General features: G+C 38.0%; 1 protein-coding gene and 1 non-coding gene across 2 annotated transcripts in view; both read left to right on the top strand.

The window, feature by feature from the left end:
• ATAD2 (ATPase family AAA domain containing 2) overlaps positions 1–11,501 on the top strand; it is a 63,955-nt gene extending 52,454 nt beyond the window's left edge. The window contains exons 20-28 of the mRNA XM_045861331.1: positions 380–515; positions 1,758–1,954; positions 2,721–2,880; positions 4,459–4,581; positions 4,704–4,847; positions 6,351–6,740; positions 8,270–8,403; positions 9,295–9,423; positions 10,190–11,501. Coding sequence (XP_045717287.1) covers positions 380–515; positions 1,758–1,954; positions 2,721–2,880; positions 4,459–4,581; positions 4,704–4,847; positions 6,351–6,740; positions 8,270–8,403; positions 9,295–9,423; positions 10,190–10,234 — 1,458 coding nt within the window. The 3' untranslated portion in view covers positions 10,235–11,501. The remainder of the gene's footprint in view (positions 1–379; positions 516–1,757; positions 1,955–2,720; positions 2,881–4,458; positions 4,582–4,703; positions 4,848–6,350; positions 6,741–8,269; positions 8,404–9,294; positions 9,424–10,189) is intronic.
• A 12,526-nt stretch (positions 11,502–24,027) lies between these two features.
• LOC123833385 lies at positions 24,028–24,156 on the top strand. Its single transcript, XR_006788226.1, has one exon. It is a non-coding gene; the product is annotated as a small nucleolar RNA SNORA51 (small nucleolar RNA).
• The last annotated feature ends 3,438 nt before the right edge of the window (positions 24,157–27,594 follow it).

The raw sequence follows: 27,594 nt of genomic DNA, 5'->3' as shown, positions 1-27,594 counted from the left end.
TAACTGAACATTAATGATGACACTATTTTACAGTTCTACGGGCTCAAGGGTTCTAAGTTTTCCAGATCCTCACCAGCACTTGTTATTTTTCATTTTTAGTTCTTACTGAACAACCACTCATTCTCATATTCTACTTTGGGCTGTGAAAGTGAATTAATTGATTTCAACAAAACCCTTTAAGTAAATATTACCATGTCAGTTACCAGAATCTTGAGTTTTAAAGATCCCATTTTTTTTAGTTCTTAATCTATTATATACCTGGTTTATTTATAAACTCAACATATAAAAGATTGTTTTAAAAATTCTCTATTAAACAATTTGGATTATCATAAAAAATGTGTATAATAACCTACTGCTGCATTTATTTTCTTATTTTAAGGTGCAAGAATTATTTATCCATGATTATGGAGAAATTTTCGATGTCCAGTTACCTGGTAAAGAAGAACGGACAAAATTTTTTGAAGATTTAATCATCAAACAAGCTGCTATGCCTCCTCTATCAAAAAAGAAAGCAGGTTAATTCCTATATCAAAGTTAATATATAATAATTTTGAGAAAATGGGAATAAAATATTAGTTAATGACCTCTCCATCTTCTAATAACACAAGCTTAAAACCTTGGGCATGAGATTGATACCTCTACAGCTTAAATAGACTTCTTTCCCTCATTCAAATAGACTAACGTTCGTAAAGCACACAAGACCTTTCAAGTATAGTTTTAGTCTTTGTGGACTTTGGGCCTAACTTCATAGAATAGCCCAATCTGCTATCTAAGCCCATTTTTGGCACTTTCATTATCCCATTTCTCCCACCTCTTTCCTTACAAAGCACTCTGTCTTTAAACCGTACACACATATTTCTGCCCTTTCATAAATTCGTTCATGCTTGCTCTCTGTCAGTAATGCTTCTTTCCTCATCCCCATCTCTACCTAAGGAACCTTTATTTTCTTGTTCTTCTGGTATAACCCATTTTTTCTTCCGTAACATATCTAGGGAAAATTAATTTTTTGCCCTTTCATACTACTAATATGATATAGTAATGTAGTAATTATATCTCTTTCTTAATAGTAGATTGCCAACTTATTGGGGCATTACTCTCATATTCCTTTTGTTGTTGTTGTTTTGAATACTCAGTGCATATCTGTTTAAACAAAATTAAGCTGTTGTTATATTTAAAACATACCATCATTTTTCATTAGTTCAAAAATTAACTAGTAAAGAAGACTTTAAAAAATTTTTTTTAAAGATTTTATTTTCAGAGAGAGGAGAAGGGAAGGAGAAAGAGAGGGAGGGAAACATTGATTGGTTGCCTCTCACATACCCCCAACTGGGGGCCTGGCCTACAACCCAGGCATATACCTTGACTGAGAATGAAACGGCAACTTGTTGATTCTCAGGCCAGCACTCAAACCACCGAGACACACTAGCCAGAGCAAGAAGACGTTTTAATAGTAAAAATATTCTTGTCCTGGAAATACCCATAAGGTACTTTCAAAGTTTTAATAGCCCCTTAAATGATCTTAAAATGGAACAGAGGCAATGACTTGGGAATGAGTATTCCAGTTAGAAGTTACCAGTTGTTGCTGGGGGAATACAGAGGTAGAGATGATGGTAGCACTTTAGTATTCCAAATTCTATGCTTCCTGGCAGATGTAAGGAGGATTACCCCTGAAAGCCAGACTACCATGTGCGCTACATCATTTGTCACACTTGATATAATGACAGAGTAACAACTAAAAATCTTCCATTTATGTGAAGTTTTACAGGCCTTGGAGGTACTCCCAGTGGCACCACCACCTGAACCAAGACCATTAACAGCAGAAGAAGTGAAACGGCTAGAAGAACAAGAAGAAGATACATTTAGAGAACTGAGGATTTTCTTAAGAAATGTTACACATAGGCTTGCTATTGACAAGCGTTTCAGGATATTTACTAAACCTGTTGACCCCGATGAGGTATTAATTTAAACTTTGGATCAAATATATTCTAAACTATAATGCTTCAAAACTAGAGACTATTTAAATAGTTTATGTGGTTCTCTGTCTATACTCTGAACTTGTTTTTTTGTTTTAAAGATTTTATTTATTTATTTTTAGAGGGGAAGGAAGGGAGAGAAAGAGAGAGAAACATCAATGTGTGGTTGTCTCTCTCGCACCTTCTACTGGGGATCTGGCCCGCAACCCAAGCATATGCCCTGAATGGGAATCAAACTGGCGATGCTTTGGTTCGCAGGCTAGCACTCAATCCATTGAGCCATACCAACCAGGGCTGAACTTGTTTTCTTATATAGAAACATACCAAATAGTGTCTAAGCACATGGATACTTCAGTAGCTATCTAACACATTTTTCTTTTCTGCAGAGAATAGACAATTAAATTTGCTCAACCCAAACATTCTAGAAGCAATTTTTTAATGCCTTAATGATACTTATCTACACAGTTAGAGTGAGCTGGAGAATGAGCTTTTAAGTTTACATTGAAAGATAGGTGACATTTGGTTGAGGAAAGAGGAATAGAATGTAACTGGAGATATAGTCTCCCAAGAATAAGAATACATGCAAAATAAAACTAGCCTTAAATAAGTCAAAGCTTTCATATTAATATAATACCATTATTTCTTATGTATTTATTCTCTCCTATATTGCCTGGCAAAGAAACTTTACTCAAACGTTTCTATGTTCAAGAGTTAATTTAGTGATTTGGTCGTTTGCTTGAATTTTAGGTTCCTGATTATGTGACTGTAATAAAGCAACCAATGGACCTTTCATCTGTAATCAGTAAAATTGATCTCCACAAGTATCTGACTGTGAAAGACTATTTGAGTGATATTGATCTAATATGTAGTAATGCTTTAGAATACAATCCAGATAGAGATCCTGGAGGTGAGCATTAGGGAGTTTTTTTTCACGGGGCGGAATGGGGGCAGCTAACACTTAGAAGTTTGATTTGGTAACGGGTGCTACTATACAGTAAACATTCTACATTCACAGTACCAAAGTGTTCCATTTCCTTTCTTCAAGAGGTGGACACTGTTAAGTTTGAGGCTATCTTTCCAAACCTTTTCTTTGCATATACCCATTCTACCCTCATGTAATCTATTAATAATAAAATTATATATTTGCTCATGTATATAATTATGCATTCAAATATTTACATATTTGGGATAAACTTATTCATTTCCAAAAATAATTTTTCTCACTTTTGTTTTTTAGCTTCTTGTTTTATGGATGCAGTGTCCTTAATATTTCTAGTGGCTAATATATTTTTAATAGTCCATTTTCTGCATTAACTCTCACCTCCAGTACATTGGCTTTTGCAGTTGGTAGTACTTATAAATTAGACTGATTAGCATAGAGACCTACTGAGTTTCTTTAGCAACTGAAAAGCTCACTAGTATTCCACCCTACTTTCCCTAGGCTTTTCCTTATATATAGTTCAGGATCCTGGAGGTAAACAGTGAAAAACAGGCTACCAAGCTTAGAGTGATGTTTAATTGTGGAAGGAAGGATTTACTTGGGAAGCAGAGGGTTTTTTCTGTTTGGTTGCAGTCATGCTGCTGCTGCTGCTACTGCTGCTTCTGCTGCTTCTCTTTCTGTCCATGTGGCAGCCTAAAATTACTTTAGACCAGTGGTGGTCAAACTTTATCAACTGTCAGAATCTAAAGGATTTGTTAAGATACGTGTTGCTGGACCCATCTCTGGGGTTTCTGATTCTGTAGATAGAGGATGAGGGCCTGAGAATTTGCATTACTGACCAGCTCCTAGGTGATTCTCATGCTCCTGCACCTCAGAAACCAATGCTTCAACTTTGCCCTTGCTTTCTTCAGGCACAGATGCTGTTAGAAGCCCCTTCCAACATCTCTTCTGATATCATAGCTGCACCTTGGGTGTGAATGTTGCAGCCTACTTCCCTGTGAGAGAGCCTGATGCACCATTCAGTCAAGCTTGTATTCTCTTGACTTCTGCCTTCTGCCTCAGCATATTCCAGTTTACAGTAGTTGGACTCAGTTTAAGATTTTATCCAGTGTTTCCTAGTATAGGGTTGTTCTTTCATTATCTTTGCTTAGTTTCTCTGTCAATGCAGTAACATTCCCTATATCGCTTCCAAAAATCTTTTACATTCCGGTTCACTAATGACACTGATAGCCTTCCTTTCTGGGTTGCTTTTTATTTATTTATTTCTTTGGGGGGGGTCATTAATGTTGTTTAGCCTTACTATTGATTGATTTCTGTGTTTTTTTCCTGATACTTCAAAGGGATCTGGATAGAACATAGCAATAAAATTATTTGGATTTAGTCTGCCATATTGAATTAGATGTCCAGAACACTAAATTGGCACAAAGAAGAGAATAACACAATTTTAGTAACTGTTACTATTCATGGTAAAACTAAAAAAAGAATGGTAATGGCTACAGTCTTAACCAAAAATGTTGAAAAAATTTTAAATACTTTATTTCTCAGATCGTCTCATTAGGCACAGAGCCTGTGCTTTAAGAGATACTGCCTATGCAATAATTAAAGAAGAACTTGATGAAGATTTTGAGAAGCTTTGTGAAGAAATTCAGGAATCTAGAAAGAAGAGAGGTAGGAAAATAATTTGGCATCAAAAAAACATGCTTTTGGTGTAGTGTAAGCCCTTTTAATTAATTTTTGGGGTAATTTTGAAATTTGAAATTTTGATTTGACATATCATATCTATTTATAAGGTTGTAGTTCCTCCAAATATGCCCCATCTTATTACCATGTGATGCCAAAGCAAAATTCCACTCCCGCTGGTGATAAAAGATCAGATCCAGAGCAGAATGAAAAGCTAAAGACACCCAGTATTCCTGTGGCTTGCAGCACTCCTGGTAAGTGCACACTTGGGTAATTTTTACTTACAACATTATCATCTTTATGCTCTTCCAATGCTCTTTACTTTCTCCCTAGGTTTCCTTTATTTATATTGAGGTAGTGAATTACATTGATTTTGTGAATATTGAGACAAGTTTCCATTCTTAAAGTAAATCTATGTTGTAATGATGTCCTCTTGCAGTCCCAGTTCACCTTTATTTAATTGTGGATTGACTTGATTTGAAACTGATTTTCATTTCTTAAAAATCCTGGTCATTTTCTGTTCCTCTTTATTCTTAGAGTATAACTTTACAGGGCACCAATCCAAAGCCTGTGTGTTTTCCAAAGACCTCTCCCTTGGCAGGGTCATACTTCCATTTTTTGCTCTTTAAGCCCCATGAATGTGAAACTCTCAGTTTCTTAGCCTCTCAGCTTTTCATTTGTTTTTCCAGATTTGGTTGTCATAATTTCTCAATGCCTCATTAGATCTCCAGTACTTTTAAACAGAAATTTTAAAAATACATGTATGTGTTTTACTGGGGTTGGAGTTTTCTCTTATTGTATTGCAGGTTTGTCTATTCCAGGGTAATTGACTTGAGATAGATAGAGTAAGCCCTGCTTTTGTAAAAATGGGAAGAGGCAGCAGGGAAAGAAAGAGTGAAGAGGCAAACCAGTAAGAGACCTCTACTATCAGAAGGTTCTTGGTCAAATCAACTTTAAGCAAGTATATACATATGGAAGTTGAAGACATAAAAAATGACTCCCTTAAAACAATCCATTCCTACTATATACGCAACAGGACTGAATGCATTACCTTCACCAAAGACACACACAGGAATGTTCATAAAACAAATATTCCTAACAGTCCAACACTTGGGACAGCCCAGATGCCCATCTACAGTAGAATGGGAAAATGTGGATTACATACAGCAGTGTGAATGATGAAACTTGAACTACATTTAATAGTATAGATGAATCTCAAAGCATAATATTGCAATATGATTATACTGTATCTGGTCTAGAAAGTTTAATCTTTGTGTGCTTTAGTGTCTTCCTCTGTAAAATGATGTTGGTAATGGTAACAAACCTGATCAGGTTAAAAGTAAAATTTCAGTGACTCTCAGTACATATGAAAGACTTAGGACAGTTCCTGCTGTATGGCAGGCACTAATTCTAAGCCATGTTTAATCTTGCCTTTTCTCTGGTTCATTCCTTAAGCTACTGTCAAAGTGTTCTTACTAATATATGCAGCAGATCATTCATTGCCCTCCTTAAAATTATTCAAGACTTTAAAAAATTATTTCAGGTAACTTCAGACACTTCAGAATGATAGATCATTACCCACTTCTTTACTTTTTCATAGTACTATATACTTCTGTTTCTATATTCCAACCACTCAAAACTGTGGTGGTTTCTTAAACTCTCTATTCTATATCAGTATTTTTTCCTCCATGTACTTAGACTTTAGAAAATTGTTGAAAGTTCTTTATTCCTTTTGTTTTGTTTTCAATTCTCTGCAGCTCAGTTGAAGAGAAAAATCCGCAAAAAGTCAAAGTGGTACTTAGGCACCATAACAAAACGAAGAAAGATTTCACAAGCAAAAGATGGTAGCCAGAATGTCACAGATGACAAAATTGAGAGTGATACAGAGGAAAATCACGATACAAGTGTTGACCCCAACGAAACCGGTAACACAGGAGAGTCTTCAATGGAAGAAAATGAGATGCAGCAAAATGGCTCTGAAAGCAAAATAGATTTGGGAAATAATTCAAGTACCTGTAATATTGAGAAAGAACTTGAATCTGGGAAGGCTACAGCATGTACAGAATTGAAAAAAGATAAGATTGCTTGCAATGGAGATGCTTTAAGCTCTCAACTAATAAATATATCTGATGAAAATGAAGCAAAAGGTAAGTCTCAAACAACTTACTAATTTTAAAAGATGTTTTAGTGAGATTTCTTAAGTGGCTAATTATCATCTCAATTTATTCCTTTTTCCTTGTCTTTCATAGTGTAGGTGTTAATTCGTTAGGAAATATAGTATTATCTTCGTTTAATAACTATTACGCTAGTAAATCACTGTTGTTAAAAGCACACTGTGGTATCCTACAAACCTGGATTTGAGCCCCTAGTCCACTACCTAGTAGCCTGTGGCCTCAGGCAAGGTTCTTGACGTGTCAGGCTCAGTTTTCTCTTCTGCAAAACTGTGGTAGATAGTTGCAAGTAATGAGATATTTTGAGGATTGGATAAATAATTCATCTAAAGCGTTCAGCAAAGTGCTTTGACTATATAGTTCTTGGCTAAAGGTAGCAGGATACCCTCTCATTAAGCAAGATAAACAGTTTCCTATGGCTCTTGCTGAGTGATGTAGAACAACCGTTACTCACTCCTATCATTCCTCTGTTCACATGGTTAGATCTTTATTGAGAATTGTCTTCCATCTGGATCTTCCTGGATCTTTGACAGATTTGTTTTATTCTTCAGTAAAGGCAAACATTATTTGGTTTTACAAAGTAAAAAGAGTAGTAACAGGGTCAAACATTTGTTTTGGCCAATAAAAATTATTAACTAAGTTAATGAGACTGGTTTTCTTCAGTGGTTTATATGCTGTAAGAAAATCCTTTTCAAGGACTTCCTTGAAATGAGTTCCAGTGTGTTTGAGTAATTACAGCAGAATGTACTAAGATACAGTCTTTCCAATGTGGGTATTTTAAATGTTAATCTTCCAACTATGTAATTTAGCATGTTTTGTTTGGGTTCAGAGTTCTTTTGTTTTTCTGTTATGATCTTTAAAAGGACACTATTTTGTGGGACACACCTTTTAAAGGACACATATCCTTGTTTACATGTCAGGAGATTTGGGTTCTTGTCTGGGCTAACAATTAGGTGTGTTCACCTTAGAAAAGTCTTCACCTCTCTTGGCCTCAGTTTTTTCATCTATCAGTGAGTAGATTCTTTTAGAGCAGGGATATGCAAATGTTCTGCACAGGGCCAGATATTAAATACTTATCCATATAGTAGCTGTCACAGCTAGTTAACCCTACCAGAAAAGCCATACTGACATGCCAGTGTAAAATGGGAGTGGTTATGTTCTAATAAAACTTTATAGTAGTAGGCCAGATTTGTTCTGTGGGTGGTAATTTGCAATCCCTATTCTAGATTACTGAGGTCCCTTGCAGCTCTTAAATTCTGCCTTATGCTTAAGTAGAAGACATTTGAGGATCCCCTAAAATACTCAATTTGAGAAATATTTCTCAAATGTTCTTAATTTTTGAATGTGTAAGTGGCAACATCTTAATCTTATAGCAGAATCAGTATACCAGAATTGATATTTGTGTCTTACTAAAAGTGTCCTGCAATTTCATCTACCTGATATTTATTTTAGGCATTATAATGTCTGTGAGCCAAATAATAATGTTACTCGATTATTCATTCTAGAAATGTGGACTCTGCGGATGACTCGTGCTAGACGTTCCCAAGTGGAGCAGCAGCAGCTCATCAGTGTTGAAAAGGCTTTGGCGATTCTTTCTCAGCCTACACCTTCACTTGTTGTGGACCACGAGCGATTAAAGGTATGTAAATTGAACTTGTAATGCTGTTGTTGTGCAGATTAGTAACATAACCCACCAAAAGAGGACTGTAATAGTAGTATATTGTATCAATTTGGCATGTAATAAATAATGATCTTTTATTATTTAACCCTTTAATATTATAATCCTTTATTACTTATCCTTTAATATTAAAGGATAAGTTTGGTATGGAATAACTTTCATAAGGTGAGGGTTGGAGGTGGCTAGTATGTTGATATTATAGTTTTAGCAGACTTGTCTACATCATTGATCCCGTACATTGTTTTTATGATTATTACCTATGACTATTTTAGTTAGTTTTTACTTAGCCATAATGACATGTTTTATGAGGTAATGGCATGTCCTGGTAGGGCTAGACTTGAGGAATCACAGAAATCCAATGAGTCCATTTCGGTCATGAGAAAAAACCACTAAGCAGATGGAAGATAGTTTTTATAAGAAAAAGAACCCTGAACTAGTAAGGTAATTCACCAGTTACGTTCTTTCTCTTTCTGTTCCACATAATGGAATTAGTTGTAGTGCAATAAAATATCCTGCAAAAAAAATGTTGCCCTTTTCCTTATTAATCTAGTTTGAGATTATTTTTTAATTTGACTATAGAGATGTGTGGCTAGAATTGAAATTGGCAGCCTCCTCAGCTATAGTTTTTAGTATGGGAGTTACCCAGGGCAGAAACCAGTATCAGAGAATAATGATAAAGTTAACTAACTACAGCTAAATTACAGGGCCGCTGTCAGAGGCTGCCATGTCACATCAAATGACTTGGTCTGCCCTTTCTCTGGTTTATATGCTAAAAATTCTCAAGATCTTCTAAATTGAAATATCTCAAAGATAAATTATCTTTCAAATGTAAACACTCATATTTTCTTTTAGAATCTTTTGAAGACTGCTGTTCAAAAGAGTCAAGAATACAATATTTTTCAGCTGGAAAATTTGTATGCTGTCATCAGCCAGTGTATTTATCAGCATCGCAGAGACTATGACAAAACAGCACTTATTCAGGTAAAAAAATCTATGTAAGAATTGACTGATTTTATAAGAATTTTTAAAGACCATTTAATATGTGCATTGTAGATTATTTCTAGGTATTATTGAGTTCTGTACTTTTTTTAAATCAAGCACTTCACTAGTTTGCCTTTCTCCTTTTATAAATAATGGTACTATAGTATCAGTAAACTATGAAAAATTTTTATTTCGTGTGTGTTTTGAAGGTATCTAGCCCCTTTTTAAGATAGACCTATTTGTCTGTACTTAATACTGTTTTACAGTGGACATTAGAGTACTAACTTTTAAAAACAGATATTAGAACAAAGAAAAGAAAAAATATATATTAGATACCTACATAGTATAATATAAATATTACTGGTACCACTATATACCTACTAGAGTATTTTTATATATAGTAATTAGCCTACCTACTAAAGTATACTGTGGTACCTACATAGCATAATATAAATAATGCTAGTACCTATAAAATATAAAATATTAATACCTATAAGTATATCAGTGCCTTAGTTACAACTATTTGAATTTAACAGATGACTGCATCTCAGACTCATTTAAAAGGTATTTAAATAATGAAGTCTCATCAGTGATCTCAGTTTATGTGATAGCCTTAAATTCTGAACTAAATTTCTGTTTTCACTATTGGATATATACATGGGTAATAAATTCTTAAGGGTGTTTAATGAAAAATAGTGATAGAGTAATGTTTCTTTAGCTTTTCCATATTGAAACTTACTGTTTTTCTTTCCTACCCTTTATTTAGAAAATGGAACAAGAGGTAGAAAACTTCAGTTGTTCCAGATCATGATGTCATGGTATCACATATTCTCTGTACTGTTTTTTATTTAGTTCACTTTTGTCATGTTCACATAATTGATACAAGATGAAATCCTGCATTTTTAAGGAAAAGATTAAAATAGTTAAATAAAAATATTTAAACCTTCTTGATATTTATGTACATGTATAATATAAATTACAGAGATAACTGAAAATGCTGGGAGTTTGAGCGAACAGGGCACTATAGTAATAGTAATGCTGTGACATATCAGTCGCTGAAGTGTGGCCAACTCTTAATATGAAGTTACTTGATAGCTCATATTTTATAGCACTGAAGAGTAATTAGTGCATTGACATTTTTTGTTTTAAGCACTTTTAATTTTATTTTTTTCAATAATAGTATATTGTATCAGGCTAGAACTTAACCATTTGCCAGCCTTTTTGTTGTCTTTGTTTTCTTCAGTGCCCATCTCCCATCTGCTTTTCAGTTGCCCTGCCCATTCACTTAAAGCCAGTGTTCAAGTCACAATTTGCCAGAGGGCCCTTGACAAGTTCTGGCTGTGCCACAATTCTGTACTCCAGTGTCAGAATCAATTCTTTTTAGATAAACGTTTTTATAATTCTAATTTGAGTTAATAAATATTTTAAATATTTTCAGTTAAGTTTTATAAGTATACACAACAAACATATTAATAACTACTTTGCTAAACAGCTTTTTATTAGCACAGAGTTTTTATATTCAAAAACTGTTTATATTCTTCTAAATTTGTGTTTAGGTTATATTCTATATATACCTTTTATATGCAATTATATAAGTATTATAAATTTTGTATTAATGATACCAAAAATACATTTCTTTCTTAAAAGAATAAAACCATTCACCACCATGCATTTGATTTCAGCAGCCATTTAATACTTATAAAATAGCTTATGTTGGAAACCTTCAAAAGGAATAGGGGATAATGACCTCATACGAGAGATTCTGATCCTAAGATAGTTTCAAAGTTGAGCTGCCTTTTGCTGATTTATCTGGATATTGTGTTTAAAGCCTAAAATCCAATAATTCAGATACTTTAATTAATAGATCCTATTTGTATAATGCATAAAGCAATGCCTGGTCACTGAAAACATTCGAGTATGTGTGTATTCCTGGATTCACACACACACAATCACACACACATACACTATTTTTATTGAAGTTTATTATAATTTATTCCAAACGCATCTTTTATAAGTAGGATTTTATTTGTATGTATAATTTTTGTAATAAATTATAAATCTGAAAATTGTTTCTCAAATTTGTTTCTATTTCTTTATCATTTAAAAATATCCTAAAGATAATTATAATACTATTTACATTGGACTGTTTATATGCTATATGTCTTTCAGCTACAAAGACTAATGTGCTTCCTGTTTTCTTGACATACTATCTACAGACATGGGAAGTAATATATCTACATTCCTGTGTATTTTCAAAACCATGCTGAAATAGCAAGCTTGAAATGATTCTCATTTTTTGCTTAAAAGTGGAGTCAGCACTGGCTGGTGTTGCTCAGTATATTGAGTGCCAGCCTGCAAACCAAAGGCTTGCAGGTTCGATTCCCTGTCAGGGCACATGCCTGGGTTGTGGGCCAGGTCCCCAGTAGGGGGTGTGCAAGAGGCAACCACACATTGATGTTTCCCTTTCTTTCTCCCTTCCCCCTCCTCTCTAAAGATAAATAAAATCTAAAAAAAGTGAAATCAATCTATAATGATTAGGGAAGAAAAAGAAATAAGAGAGGCATCCAAAATGAAAAGAAACAAAACTATACACAGTGACTTGATCTTATATGTAGAAAATTGTAAAGAATCCACAAAAAATCTGTTAAAGCTGATTAATGAATTTGGCACAGTTTCAGGATAGAAGATCAATACATAAAAGTCAGTTATTCATCGCTAATGTTTAAAAATACAAGGATAGAAAATGGAAATTAAGAAAGCAATTCTATTTACAGTAGCAATCTAAGGCAATAAAACATCTAGAAATAAATTTAACCAAGGAGGTGCAAGACTTGTACACTGGTAAGTACAAAATATTGCTGAAAGAAGTTAAATGAGACCTAAACAAATGGAAAGATATCCTGTATCATATATTAGAAGACTTATTGTTAAAGTAGCAATATTTCCCAAAGAAGTCTACAAGTTTAGTGAAATACCTATTAAAATCTCAATGGCCTTTTTTGCAGAAATAGGAAAATCAATCCTAAATTCATAATAGAATTGCAAAGGGCCTTGAAGAGCTGAAACAATCTTGAAAAAGAAGAAAAAGTTGGATCCACAGTTCCTTCCTTATTCCAGAACTTTCACAAAGCTACATCAATAAAACATGTGCTGACATAAAGGACAGACATAGCAGACCAATGAAATAGAATTGAGAGTCCAGAAGTAAATCCATACATATATCTATGATCAATTGATTTTTAACCATGGTGCCTAAGATCATTCAATGGGGGGAAGAATAGTTTTTTTAACAAATAGTGCTGAGAAAATTAGATATCCATGTGTAAAAGAATGAGGTTGGACCTCTACCTCACACTGTATACAAAGTAATTTAACAAAATGTATCAAAGACCTTAATTTAAGAGCTAAAACAAAATTTTAGAGGAAAACAAAGAACTCTGTATGACTTTGAATTTGGCAATTATTTCTTAAATACGGCACCAAAAAGACTAGCAGCAAAAAGAAAATTAGGTAAATAGGAATCAAAATTTAAAAACTTCGTGCTTTTTCTACAGATAATATTATAAAGGGCTATTAAAACTCAACAACAAAAAGACAATCCATTAATTGATGTGGATGTTTTTGATGACCTGATAGTTTTGAGGACTCCTGGTTAAGTAATTTGGAAGATGCTTTTCTATTGGAATTATTGTTTTTTTCTTATGACTGCACTGGAATTTTGGGAGGAAGATCACAAAAATAAAGTGATAATATCAAGTCACCTACTATCAATGTGATTTATAACTTGACTGACCTTGATCAGGTGACATAAGTACTGTTTGTTAGATTTCTCCATTGTAAAATTACTCTTCTGTTCCCTTTTTGTACTACTATACTTTGGAGTATCCCTATACATAGCCCACTCTTAAGTAATGGGGAGTTATGCTCCCCCTTTGCCTTTTTATTTTTAATTGATTCAGGGATCCTTATAAATACATACTATGGTATTGTGGTTATTTCAGACTCACATCTTCACTACCCTCCTCTGCCCCCTCCCATGGTACTCCATTGCACAAAATAATGCAGTTGAGGTTGCCCCATAATACGAGGGATTCAGTTAGGATTTGGATAACGTGGGAGTTAAAGCTCACTTTAGAATAGTACATTAAGTAAACTAGTGCTAGTTTGCCCCCTAATTTCCATTATCTCATTTCTTGTAACAAAGCCTGGGCAATGTATCCTGCTGAGAAATTATGTTTTTGTTACATTGCAGCAAGATGTGGCCATGTGACTACCTTCTGGCTGATGAGGCACAAAAGAATGCACACTCTCTAGGAAAACTCTTAAGCTCTTTGGAAGGGGAGGGGTGAGAGCATTTTCTGTCCTTCCTTTTTACCTGCTGCCTGGAAAAGACATATTTTATGGATACATAATGGGTGGAACTCCAGAACCTCTCTTGGACTATGAGATGACCTCAAAAATAAAACCTATGACCAAAAATAGAACCTATGACGACTTTCATAAAAGAGAAAGAACCTTGCTCATGATAACTTTAGGGTATTCTTGAAGCCCTTAACTATAGCTGGACTTCTTATTTGAAACTGAAATAATTTACCTTGTTTAAACTGCTGTTGTTGGGTAGATCTCTATTATTGGTAATGGAATGCAGTCCTCACCAACAAAGGCATACAGGATACATAAAGAGTTGGGGACAATATTTTTGGTGCCTCGGGTCTCAAAATGTCTTGTTCAGGACTTGCTGCTTATAGAAAGTAAACGCTAAATAAGAAGCCACTGAGTCCTTGGGCACACAGGTGGCATGTTCAAGTGGACTTGCAAGCTTTTCTTGGATGGCCTAGAAAAACAACAGGCTACAAGCAAGACAGTCAAAAGGAAGTCGTCAAAGGCATTTTTGGAGTGGAAAGCTTAGTAAGACCTTGTTTGGTAATACAGTGTACATTACCAATAATTCCATAATTGTGAAGAAAAACTCCCAAAGGATTTCTGGGGATATTGACAGCAGTAGAGAAAAGTGAGTTCAATACAATCAGAAACATCTTGATTTTCAGGTAATAGTGGGATGCTAGGAAGGCAGAAGAGAATGGTCTTTAACACATAATTTTTGTGAAAGAGTGGATAATGGCCACCCAAAAGATGCCTTTCATCCTAATCCCTAGAACCTGTAAGTGTTTCCTTCTATGGCGAAACAAAAAAGGAGAGAGTCCTTTACATTTAATTAAATTAAGGATCTTGGTTATCTTGGGTTATTTGTGTGGGCCCTAAATACAATCCTATCCAATGAAAGGGAAACAGAATAAGATTTTAGAAGAAAAGGCAAAGTAACCAAGTCAAAGAATGGCGTCATGTAGCCATGAGCCAAGAAAATGCTGGCAGCCAGTCACTAGGATCTGGAAGCAGCGAGAACAGAGGAGAGCAGCCCTGCCAGCACTTTGATTTTGGCCTGGCGATACTGAGTTAGGACTTCAGTCTGGCCTCCAGAGCTGAAGGAGTTATTGTCTAGAAGTAGTGCTGGTGAGGAAGGGAAACTTTTCCTTTAAGATGAGTCTTCCTCAGAAGATAGGGATGAAGAAAGGTGTCATACGAGAGTAAGATGAGGAAGGAGAAGAAAGAGGTTCTGAAGTGATTTTGTGTGAAGAGGAATTCCTCACCCTGAAGTCAAAATGTTCCAAGTTTCAAAGCAAAAGGAAGGAGAATGGTTTTTCCTTTTTCATTTTTTTAAACTCGGTGTGGGTTTTGGTTTTTGGTCAAGGGGAAGGGCATGATTGGAATAGGGCATAGCTGGTTGCAAAAATACTTCCAACTATACTTACTAAGGGGACCCAGAACTGTCATTTTGCTGAATCAAATGTTCTCTCATACTCTACCGCTCAGCATCATTCCATGTGATAGAACACATGTATTTCTTGAAACAATTTTTCCAAGATCAAGACCATGTTACCTGTGTTTTTGATTGGGAAGGTGTTGTCCATCATGAGTATGCCCTTCCAGGCCAAGCAATTAATAAAGAGTACTACTACCTTAATGTTTTGTTGGTTGAGAGATGCAATATGATGAAAACAGCTGCAGCTATGGGCAACTGGTGATAGGCCGCTTCATCATCACAATGCTCCTACTCGTGCATTATATCCTCTGCAGAGTTTTGGCAAAATGTCAAATCACCCAGGTGACTCAGTCCCCTATAGCCTAGATTTGGCGCCCTGTGACTTCTGGCTTTTCCCAAAACTAAAATCACCTTTGAAGGAGAAGAGATTTCAGACTGTTGAGATTCAGGAAATACGACGGGGCAGCTGATGGTGATCCCAACAAAGGATTTTGCAGTGTTTGGAACAGTGGGAGAACTGTGTGGGGTCCCAAGGTCCCTACTTTGAAGAGGACTGAGGTGTCGTCGTCCTATGTACACTGTTTCTTGTACCTAATATCTTCTTCAATAAATGTATCTTTCATAGCATGTGGCTGGATACACTTTCTGGACAGATCTTGTATTGGGCTTTTTCCCTCCAGATTCCAAGGTTCCCCGCCACTCCACCCCACTCCTTTTTTATGGCTGCCTTCCTCTATCCTTAATCTTCGTGTTCTTCAGAGCTTGGTCCTGGGATCCCCTTTACACTTTTTTTCCAGGTGGTGGTTTCTGCTCTCAAGGCTTTAAATACTATCTGTACATCACCTACTCCCAATTTATATCTCCAGGCCATATCACTTTTCTAAAAAGTGATACGACTTTTCCCTGAAACCTGTTTCGCCTCCAGAGTTCCTCTCAGTTTAGAAATGCCGTTACCTTCCATCCAAATGCTGAAGCTAGAAACCTAAAGCTTCCTTCTCCCTCAACTTCCAATCTATGACCAAATCCTGATTAGAAAAATCAAAAATACCTCTCAATTCTCTCCCTTTTCCCCACGGACTCCTAACTCTGTATAGCCACGTGCCTATGCTACTGCACGAACCTCTCAATTGGTCTTGCTTGCTCTTGCCCCTGCCATCCATTCTTCACCTAGTAGCTAAAATCTTAGTTCAGGGAACTTAGATCTGATACCATTTGCTCATACTCAGTGCTTCCCATTGCAGATTCTTGTTATGGCTTCTGCCTACCTCTCAGCTTCACTCTCCTCCTGGCCCACAACACTCCGGCCGCCACTACCTAGCCTTTTTGCTACCTCTGGGCTTTTTCCCATGCTGTACCTTTTGTCTAGAATGTTCTTCCCACCACCAATGGGTAACTCCTACCCTTCATTTCTCAGCATAAATGTTACCATCTCAGAGTAGTTTTCCTGACACTCTCTTTAGATGTAACTTTTGAATTAAAGCCTTAAAATAGATTTTCTATTTCAATCTTATTCAATCTCAATATTCTTACATGACACTTCATAATTTATAACTATATGTTACGTTTATTTCATGTTTGTCTCACCACAAGATCATAGGCTTTTCGAGGTCAGTAACTAAGATTGGTTTGTTTTGTGATTTTAAATCCAGCACTTGTAGTACTAGGTCCATAGTTGGTGCTAAATAAATATCACTTGACTTAATGATGGTAATGGGTAAGGTGAGTGGAAGACTAAGAAGCAGATTAGTAAAAGATGAAGTTGATGGAAAATGGAGGCCCATGAGGGCTATGGTGAAGGGAAGCCCAGATCCCAGAAAAGGAGTGTGAGATCCAGCTAATTGCATCTATTTTTTTAAGATACAAAATCACCTCAGTTAAATTTTTAGAAGCTGCTTCTGCTGGATTTTATTTAACTCCACAGCTATCAAGAAATTTTTTCTTTGATTTGCTAATAATTGTCCACATATTGGGCATTCTTATGAAACCCATCTAGTGAATGGTTATGTATTCCTAGGTTTGCACAGTCAAAAAAGTGACTGGATAGATGAAGGTTGTGGGGTTTTCCAGTTTTAAAATTCTAGAAACAAGCACAAAATACCAAGAAATGCATATTTATCTATTTAAAATAAATTATACATAATATATAAAATTCAATAATTTTATTGTATTAAAATGTTTAATTTATGTATAGTGATGAGAGAACAGCCATTGGTTAAAATGTTGACTAAAGGACAGATGGGTTTAAGATTCTTCTGGTTGCAAACAACAGAAATTTTCTCTGGCTAATTTTAGCAAAAAGGCATATTTTTGAAAGGATGCAAGTTACTACATGGGTGGTCAGAAAAACCAGAAGTCCATGGTGAGAATCAGGGCTGCTCGAAGTTCTTGCAGTAGAACTTCTAACATAAGCACACAAAAATATCCCCCTGACCAGGTAGCTCAGTTGGTTGGAGCATCGTCCTGATAATGCCAGCAGTTGCTAGTAATGTGACTCAACAAAGACACCCAAGCTCAGTGCTTCTCTGTTGTAGGTTTCAAAGTTCCCCCTAACAAAGAATTGGATTGGTCATGATGTTCTCCCTAACTATGGCCAGAGGCCAAGGTCACATAACTTAGATATTGCTAAAGAAAACCCCCATTATAAGGAAGTGTGAACCCAGTAGCCACGGTGAGAATTGTCTGTCATCAAGGTTAACAACGATTTACTGACACATATGGTGAACTCTTTCCTTGTATACAGTTTCTACACACTATCTTACTTAATCCTTAAAAGACCCTAGGAGGTAAATTCTGATACTGTTTTCACTTTGTAAATAAACCAAAGCTTAGATTAGGTAATTTACTCAATTTCATACATAAGTGGCAGAATCAGGACTTCACTAGGTCTGTGTGATGGAGACCCATGTTCTTAACCAGTTCCCCTGACCAGACATTGTAGGGGCCCTACTCATATTCTTGGCCTTCAACATTCTGGTATGTGCCATTGACAGCCTCCTGCCAACGTCTGTAATCCCACCTGAGGGTTTTCTCATAGTCTGTACTGGATGTGACTGGAAGTTATCTCCGGAACTAGCTGCCAAACAGATACAGATTGGAGTTGGTGAATGATGCCCCAGTTCCCTTGCCCCTTGGGTGGGGCAACTCTGAGTGTTCTACATTTTGGTCTCTAAGTTCTTCACTGGGGTTGAGCCCTAGATCTCAGAGCAATTACCTGAAACTATATTAGCTCCTCTCCCCACCCTGTCAACTCCACTTCCCTGTTTGTACTGGGCATTCCCTCCCAAATAACCACTTGCCCTTACATCTTAACTCAGGGTCTGCGGTAGGGAAAACCCAACCTAAGAAACTTCCTTTTAACATAAAAATAGAAAACTAGCATCCTGGCCAGGTAGCTCGGAGCATTGTCCTGCTACGGCCAAGGCTGTGAGTTTGATTCCTGGTCAGGGCACATGCAGGAGCCAACCAATAAATGCAGAAAGGGGTGGAACAAGAAAATTGCGCTTGCACTCTCTCTCTCTAGTCAATAAATACAAATTTTTTAAAAAGAAAAATATGAAATGCCCAACAATAACTACATTTTGGGGGGTTTCTCAGCTATTATTGAACCTCACAAACCAGCACCAATTTATTGTAATGGCCTATTTTCAAATTCCGGTTTCAAAGATTGTCTTAATGATTTCTGTAGCAATGTTAAATTATGCAAATTATGTCTATTCTGTTTTTAAGAGGAAAACTCTGGAATCTTCATGTTCAGCTCTGTAATTTTAGTATGCAAAGGTTGGAAATGAAATCACTGCATTTGAGCAATCAACCCTGCCAACATCCGAGCTCTGGCTGGGAGTCAGAGAACAGCACTTAGCATGCAGTGAGAGGGCTCTTGGAATACTACTACCTTCAGAGCACATGCCAAATCAAAATGATTTAAACATCCAAAATATACTGGGACTAAAGCATTTAATGGATCAAAGAGTGCCAAACATGGGTACCCTGCACATGCAGATATTGTGAGCTACAGTATTGGTTTAAAGGACCATTGTGAGACTCCAACTGGCCTAAACATTGGGGGGTGTAGGGGCTCATGCAATAGGTAATGTATTCATGAAATAATTTGGAAGCTGATTACGTGTGATGAATCCTAATTAAAGCTATTTACCGTGGTGAATATTTAGGAAGATCAGGGTCTCAAAAAAGGCACAAGCTTTTACTTTAATTACTTAGGAAGAAAAATAAGTTACCCCGGTTTTATGTTGTAATTATTTCTTCAAACAGTTTACATATTTTATATTTAGGACCACAGCATATGTATCATATGTCTCTTTTCTGCTTCTTCCTTAAATTTTTCTTAAGTCTTCTTCCCCATCCCACTAGGGAAAAAATGTAAATTACTACCATTCACTCAGATGAATTCCCTGGTTTCTTCTGAACCTTCACCTCACAGCTGTTGCATGAAATATTGTCACTAAAATACTAGCTAAATGAAAATGTCTAGCCAAAATGACAGTTTTCCAAAAACCTTATACCAAATAACCTTGTAGAGGAAGAAACAAAGATTACTAAACATTGTCTTTTATCTAAAAATAGCTAATCTGGAAATAAAATTCTAATAGTGGTCAGGAAATAGGATCATGATGACCATGAATGAGTTTTTCTCTCTTTTTTTTAGATCTTTATGTATTTATTTTTAGCAACAGAGGAAGGGAGGGAGAAAGAGAAGGAGAGAAACATCGATGAGTTGCCTGTTGCACATGCCCCAGATGGGGACTGGCCTGCACTCCAGACATGTGCCCTGACCACCATGTGCCCTGGCCACAAGACTAACCTGCAACATTTTGCTTCATGGGACAACACTTAACCAACTGAACCATGCCAGCAGCTTATCTCTATTTTTTAAATTTAATTATTTATTTTTAAGAAAGAGCGAAATATGGATTTATTCCACTTATTCATGCATTTACTGGCTGATTACTGTATGTGCCCTAATTGGGGATCGAACCCACAACCCTGGCACATCAGGATGATGCTCCAACCAACTGAGCTACCTGGCCAGGGCTTTATCTCTTATTTTTTTTAAGTTGCTTTGGTAATGAAAATATTTCATAAAAATTTAAAAGTTGCTTTAAGCTATAATTCTCACTTTAATTATGAAATATGAAATATCTAAGGGCAAAGGGCAAAAATGGTCAGAACATATCCTCTTATATATGAGCTGAAAAATTATGTATTTCTTATATTTTTATATTGCAAGTATTTTTCAAAAAAGCTCTATGTGCCTCAAGATCTATGTGCCTGATCAAAAAGCTGTCTGACGTTTGGGTGCATGCATCATATAAGCCTAGCATATCACATGTTGGCTCTAAGCTGCAGGTGTCCCATCCAGCTGTGACACAGGAGAGAAAGAAATGTGTAAGAAGGAGGTAATTCACAAATTGAGAAATTAATGAGAAGTCCAAGCTAACTGCTCTGTATTTTCCATTTATAACATTCACAATTAAATGAGAAATGGGAGTTCAACTACATTAAGAAATGATGGCACAACACTAATATGTTACTATTAGGGGATTTTCATTGTAGTTATGAAGGCAAGAACTAATTCTTCCTTGTCTGAGTCATATTTGCTGAATTTCTATATGTACGTACATACATACTCTTACTGCGGTCCTACTGCATGGGAGGCATTGTTGGGGGGGTGGGGTAAAAGAAAGAATGAGATACGGTCCCTGTCCCCCAAGGAATGTATAATGTGGTCAAGTTACATCTCACACCTCAGTGAAGAATTTAAGTTTGTCTTAATCATCCAAAGCACAGAAGAACGGACTACATCATTAGGCTCCCTGTGTGGTGGGAAAGGAAGCCTGTGGAGTCAATGTAGGTTTTAATCTTACTGAACATCTTCTCCAAAAAAGATGTCTTTTGTTAAGGCAGAGTTTGTGCTGCTCACCAAAATGTCCTTGCGCGCCCCCACATTTCCTGTGACTACAGCTGATCAAAGAACTGTAAGCAGAAGTGCAATGTGTCATTTCTAAGCAAGCATTTAATGGCTGGTGGGAATCTCCCTCCCCTCTGCCTAAGCAACACAGGAGACATGTATTCCAAACAACATAGCTTGAAAGAGGAAGCAGCCTGAATCCCCGAATGGCCATTTGGTGGGGAGTTGCCCTAGAGAGACGAAGAGCTGCAAGAAACCTTGATGATTGAGAAACCATTGTATGTTAAGCCAGGGGTATCTGGGTTGGTTACCACAGCCCAGCTTAGTCTGTCTTGGCAAAGAGCTAATACACTCACTCGATGGTTGTTGAGCCTGTGAGGGAAGAATCAGTATGAAGGCAAGACTGTGAGATGTTTTTTAAAAGGGGCCAAAAATTGATGTCTTTGTTGATTCTTGTACAAACGATGGAAAAGGCCTGGCCAACCTCCAGACCTATCCGGGGCCCTAAACCTCTGGCTCCACAGCTTCTGGGATTTGGGGAAGGCAATCTCCTTGAGCCTAAGTTTCCTCGTCTATAAACTGGAGGGTATTGTACTAATGCTCATAGGGTTGTTTTAAAAATTAAATTATAAATATAACAAAGCACTCAGCTCACAGCCCCAGGCAGGTGGAGGTGCTTACTACGAGTTGTCTGCCTCCCCTATCCTTTGCGTGAAGCGAGTGGTTCTCAACACAGACTGCATTTTTAAATCATTTGGGAAGTTTTTTTTTTTTTCTAAGTGCTCTATCCCACGTGAAACTAAATAATCAGAATCTTTGGAGGCGGGCCTCAGGCATAGATGTTTTTTTAAAAGCACCAGGTAATTTTACTGTCCAGTCAGAGCTGAGAACCACTGCCTTAGACCAGCAGTCCCCAGCTGTCTGGTGCCAGGAACTGGTTTCATGGAAGACAATTTTTCCAGGGACCAGGCCTGAGGGGGTGCTGGTTTCAGGATGATTCAAGCACATTACATTCAAGCTCACCTCCTGCTGTGAGGCCCAGTTCCTAACAGGCCTGGACCGGTACCAGTCGGCAGCCCAGAGGTTGGGGACCCCTGCCTTAAACAGTGTGTAAACAAAATATTTCACTACACATAATTTAAAAATAATACCTTCATGATTTAACAAAAACCTTGGAGGAGCACACAGCGTGACCACTTTTCGCAGACTTGGAGCTTTAAAACAGGCTTATTTACAAATGACAGACACAGAGTCAGCAAGTAGTTCTGTCCCTGGACGCTCTCGGGGACATAAACGTAGATAAGCTCCGTGATGCTGCAATGGCAGGAACAGGCTCAGACACCATTTACATTGTGTATAGGTGATGACTGTTTTTGTGTTGTTGTGAGCTGAATTGTGTCTCCCTCAGAATTCCTGTTACATAACCCCAGTGTCTCAGAATGTGACTGTATTTGGAGACAGGGTCTTTGCAGAGGTAATTACGTTAAAATGAGGTCGTTAGGGTGGATGCTGGTCCTATATAAGAGAAGGATTTGAACAGAGACGTGTACGGAGTACAGACGATGTGAGGACCCTGGCAGAAGACAGTCGTTACAAGTCAGAGAGACCTGGAACAGAGCCTTTTGTCACAGCCCTCAGGAAGAATCAGCCCTGCCAGAACCTTCATCTCAGACTTACAGCCTCTGGAACTCTTTGAAAAATAAATTTCTGTTGTTTAACCTGCCCAGTCTGAGGTACGTTATTATGGCAGCCCTAGCACACTACCGTATACATCTGTGCTGCAGCTAGAGCATGTGGTAGGGTTTTGGGGGAGCGGTGGGAGAAATAGCCATTCTACCTCCACTTTGTCAAGACATGTTCTGAGAGCAGGTGGATTTTGATAAGATCCTTGAAATTCAGCACTTCACCTATTGGATGGGGACATAATTTAAAGTATTAGAGGAGGCTGCTTATACCCAGGAAACGTGAATCGCTGCGTCTGCTAGCTCACAGCCGTCTTCCGAAGGAACCGTCCTTGCTCACAACCTCTACTGCCTGCATAGAGCTGCCCTTTCCCCCCAAGACTGCCCACTTTTCCTGCCATGGCAGATTGGAATAACCTGGCCTTACAAGAAAATATGGGCTGGACCAATCAGATTCTCTCTTTAGATTTTGGAATTGGGACACTGAGAACCAGGCCATCTGGCTCGAACGAACAGAGCTGAACGTCGTATTGGACTCCTGGCTAAGGTTGCTTGGCTGGGCCAGGTTCTAGAGGAGAGTCAGGGAAGGAAACAATGGAGTGGACCTACAGGGACAAACAGTAGCTTTGGCTTCTGTAACTGAGCTAACTCGTGGATTTCTGCACCACAACCAGAAGGGGTTTCACTGAAACATCGTGAAATCAAGAGAGGAAACATCGTGAAATCAAGGCCAAAGTCCTGCCCTGAAGGGCCACGAAAAAACAGCCTACTCTGTCTTCCATGCAAATGCATAAGATTTCCAGGCTGGAAAGACCCTAGAGGACAGGATCAGCATCATCATGGCTAATATTTTCCGAGAAATTAAGATAAGCCAGGCCCTTTGCATGAACTATCAACCCCTTGAGATAGGGCATAACAATTATCCTTATTTAACAGATACGTAAAAACGGGTTAAGTCAAAAGCATGCCTTTAGTCATATAGTTATTGTGGTAAATCAGTTACAAAAATGGTCCCATCTGTGTGCCCTTCCTGTATCCTCATCATTTTCAGCGCGACCTCACAGCTGCTCCATCAAGAGGTAGAATTTGAGCTGGTCCTGTGACTTGCTTTGGCCAGTAGAATGTGGCAGAAATGACAGTGTGTCAATTCTGAGCCTAGGCCTATGCTGCTTCTTGGCCTCCTGGTGCTTAACCACAGGCAGTGTGCTGACACCAACTGTATGGAAGGGGAGGCAGAATAAACCCCTCTATACACCTCAGCCCAGGCCCCTTGCCTGGTCTGCATTGTGACTGGGGGGACATGGAGTTGAGAAAAGAAAAATAAACAAACAAGTAAAGAAAGTGCTGCTTCTTCATTGATTAGAACCCTGTGCATGTGAAGGAGTCTAAGCTGTTTACTGGAAGATGAGAAACCTATGCCCAGTCACCCCGTGATCAACGGTCAACCACTGGAGGTGTGACTGAGGCCATCCTAGATGAGCCAGCCCTCAGCCAACTACCAGACATATGAAGGACACTCCTGGATCAGGCAGCCCCAGACAAGCCCCTTGCTAACACAGGTGCATAGGTGATTCCAGCCAAGATCAGCCACACCTGGGCCAGATCAGCAGCACCAACGCCGCTGACCCACAGACTTCTGAGCTAAATCATAGCTTAGGCTTTTAAGACACTTAAGTTTTGTTAAGTTTAAGACACTTAGGTTTGTTAGGCGACAACAGCTGCAGATGCGGAGAATCTGGGACTTGAACAGAGGACTATCTGACTTCAGCAGCCTTCAACAGCAGTGCATGTTTTCAAATCCTGTGCACACTGTAGCCTGGCTAGTGCAGTGCCTTCCCTCTGAGAAGCAGCATGAAAGTAAAGTCTACAGGTCACTTACAAAAGCATCACCAGCTGTTTGTCAAATGCAGATTCACCCCCTTATCCCAGACCCACTGAATTCGACTCTCCTGGGAGCAGGGTCTGAGATTCTACATTTTAAACCAAGTTCCCTGACCATTTTCATTGCACATTAACATTTTAGAATGCTAGACTGCTCTGCTAAGACTTTGAAACAGTAAAGTATTGCATTATCTCACTCTGGTATTGCTTTCTCCTTGGGTAGTTCCCTAGGTGTATTTGTATGATAAGATTTTAGGCCAAAAAAAGACACATTGGGCCCCAGCTGGTGTGGCTCAGTGGATTGAGCACCAACCTGCAAAACAAAGGGTCATGGTTCAATATCCAGTCAGGGCACAAACGTGGGTTGTGGGCAGGTCCCCAGTAGGGGGTGCGCAAGAGACACCCACACAAGAATGTTTCTCTCCCTCTCTTCCTCCCTCCCTTCCCCTCTGTCTAAAAGACACATTGGCCGTTTTTTCTCAGAAGTAGTGCTGACACAGTCGCTAATGTTTTTTGATGGAAATAGAGTACATACCAGTGAGTGAACTAACCCAGATGACACCATGATTTAAGCGTATCAACATGTTACTCCTTGAATAAATGCTGGAAAATTAGTTTTTGCTGATCCTATAGCCCCATGCATACATGGTCTTACGCTAGGTATGGAAATAGGGGAGGACTGGAGTAGGAAGGGCATTTACCAACAATATTCACTTGTCTTTACTGTTATTATCTGTAACATTATTTTCCCAAAGCAAGCACTAAGAGGAATAGGAAATGACTTGATCCTAACTTGACTTTGAGTTGGTTCAGTCTGAACTCGCTTTAGCAGGAATGTGTGTTCACCTCTGAAGCAGCCATTAGAATTGTGGGAATATTTCACCAGTGCTACATTCTCAAGTTCACCAAACTCTAGTTAAAAGTTTAAAGTGTCTTTTAGACTGATCTGTTTCATGGTATGATGTTTTACAGAAGACTTTTTCACCAAGAATAGAAAAAGGGAAAAATAATAACAAAAGAAAACTACTGCAGAAAGTGCTGTCAGAAGCCTGTGCCTCTTCAGATGACACTAGTGCTTAGAACTTTTGATTCAATGTTCTTTGTTTCCTACAGATATTTTTCCCCCTGTTCCAAAGGTGGAAGAGGCTCTGAATAACCAAAGTGCTGCACTTTTTAAAACCTGCTGGACAACTTCTCATTTCTAACAGTACTAAAGTTTTGCCATACCAGACTGTGCATGACAAACCACAAAACATATGCATAAAAGAATCTAGACTCTTCTAACTGTGCCAATCTGTGGGTAAAAACTTACTTCTGGAGCCACGCAGCTGTTGAAATCAGTCATATTTACAATTTTTACAAATGAGTTTATTTTAATAAAAACAATTTCTCTGTGAGCATGATCTCTAAACAGATTTATGTGGGCTGGCACAATCTGCTATGTGAAACATATATTCATATTGCTTTGTTCTGCAACCAGTTTTTTTTTTTTTTGAGGGTGAGTCTTGCTTTGTACAAGGATACCAAATAATTGGCAGCAATTCAGCTAAAGGACACTGTTCTCAGCACTGTGCTATCAAAATTGTTTTCCTGGACAGAATTGCCCTGCAGGCATGGCCCTAACTTGGGAGGACTCTGGGCTGCTGGCATTGGTTAGTGAACCAGACACTTACAGAGAGAAGGAGGTGACACTATAAATGGGTACTAAAGAAGAGGGTGAGGGGGACGATGGGTGGGAGAAAAGGAAGGAAGGGGGAAAAAAGAGGGAGAGGAAAGGGAGAGGGAGGAAGGGAGGGCAGGGAGTGGGGAGAGAAAGAGATGGGATTTGTATTCCTCAGTCCACATCCTTAAAGGGGTCTCTTTATGTATCTGTCCTTGATCTCTGGTTTATGTTTCCATATTCATGTTTGCTTGGTTACTAGACTGTAATCTCCTTGAAGACAGTAATGTTGCCTGACTCAGTTCTGCATCCCATATGCTGGTGCTCAAAAACCAGTTAGCCCTGGCTTGTGTAGCTCAGTGGATTGAGCGTGGGCTGGGAACCAGGGATCGCAGGTTCGATTCCCAGTCAGGGCACATGCCTGGGTTGCGGGCCATGGCCCCCAGCAACCACACACTGATGTTTCTCTCTCTCTCTCTCTCTCTCTCTCTCTCTCTTCCTTCCCTCTCTAAAAATAAATGGATAAAATCTTTAAAAAAAAACACTGTTACACACGTGAACAAAAGAATGAATTTCTGTATCTGCAGCATTCCTTTCCTCAGAGATGAGTCCTAAAGGGAGGTTCTCGGTGGGCACAGTACTGCCCCCTAGGAGGCATACTGAAATTCTTCGGGTGCAGTTTTGGGCCTCTAGTTCTCATATTAGTGTATTTATGTAAATAGTGAAAAATACTGTTTTGTTATTTTGTGTATTTCCTGTAGCAATTTAGACTCAATGACTTTCTCTTTTTTTTTTTCACCTTTATCGTACTAGAACATTGAGGTCTTGAAATTATTTGTGTAGATAGTTTACATTATCTGAATTTCATTTCAGGAGAGTAAAGCAATGTTAAATTTTTGCTGTAAATACAGTGTGTTGAGTATGGCAGAACTGAGTACCTCTGTTAATAAGATCATTAAGCTTTGCTTGCTTTTGCTTTCACAAATTTTAGGATTCTAAGATGAAACATACAAATAAAAAGAAGCTGGCATGCATTGATTTCAACAATCGGGGTTTCATTTTAAGTTACTGTATATTTTAGGATTGATGCGGCTCAGCGGAGCACCGCTGTCAAAGCCCTGAGGGTCCGTGACTGGGGTGCGGGTGGGGGATGAACGTCAAGGCACGTCCAGGCCCGTGCAGAATAGCTTGGAGGGTGATG

The sequence above is a fragment of the Phyllostomus hastatus genome, unplaced genomic scaffold (genome assembly GCF_019186645.2).
Source record: "Phyllostomus hastatus isolate PE091 unplaced genomic scaffold, TTU_PhHast_1.1 phas_scaffold_21, whole genome shotgun sequence".
NCBI classification, from domain to species: domain Eukaryota; kingdom Metazoa; phylum Chordata; class Mammalia; order Chiroptera; family Phyllostomidae; genus Phyllostomus; species Phyllostomus hastatus.
The sequence above is the reverse complement of the archived record's forward strand: the minus strand, read 5'-3'. Positions and strand labels throughout refer to the sequence as shown.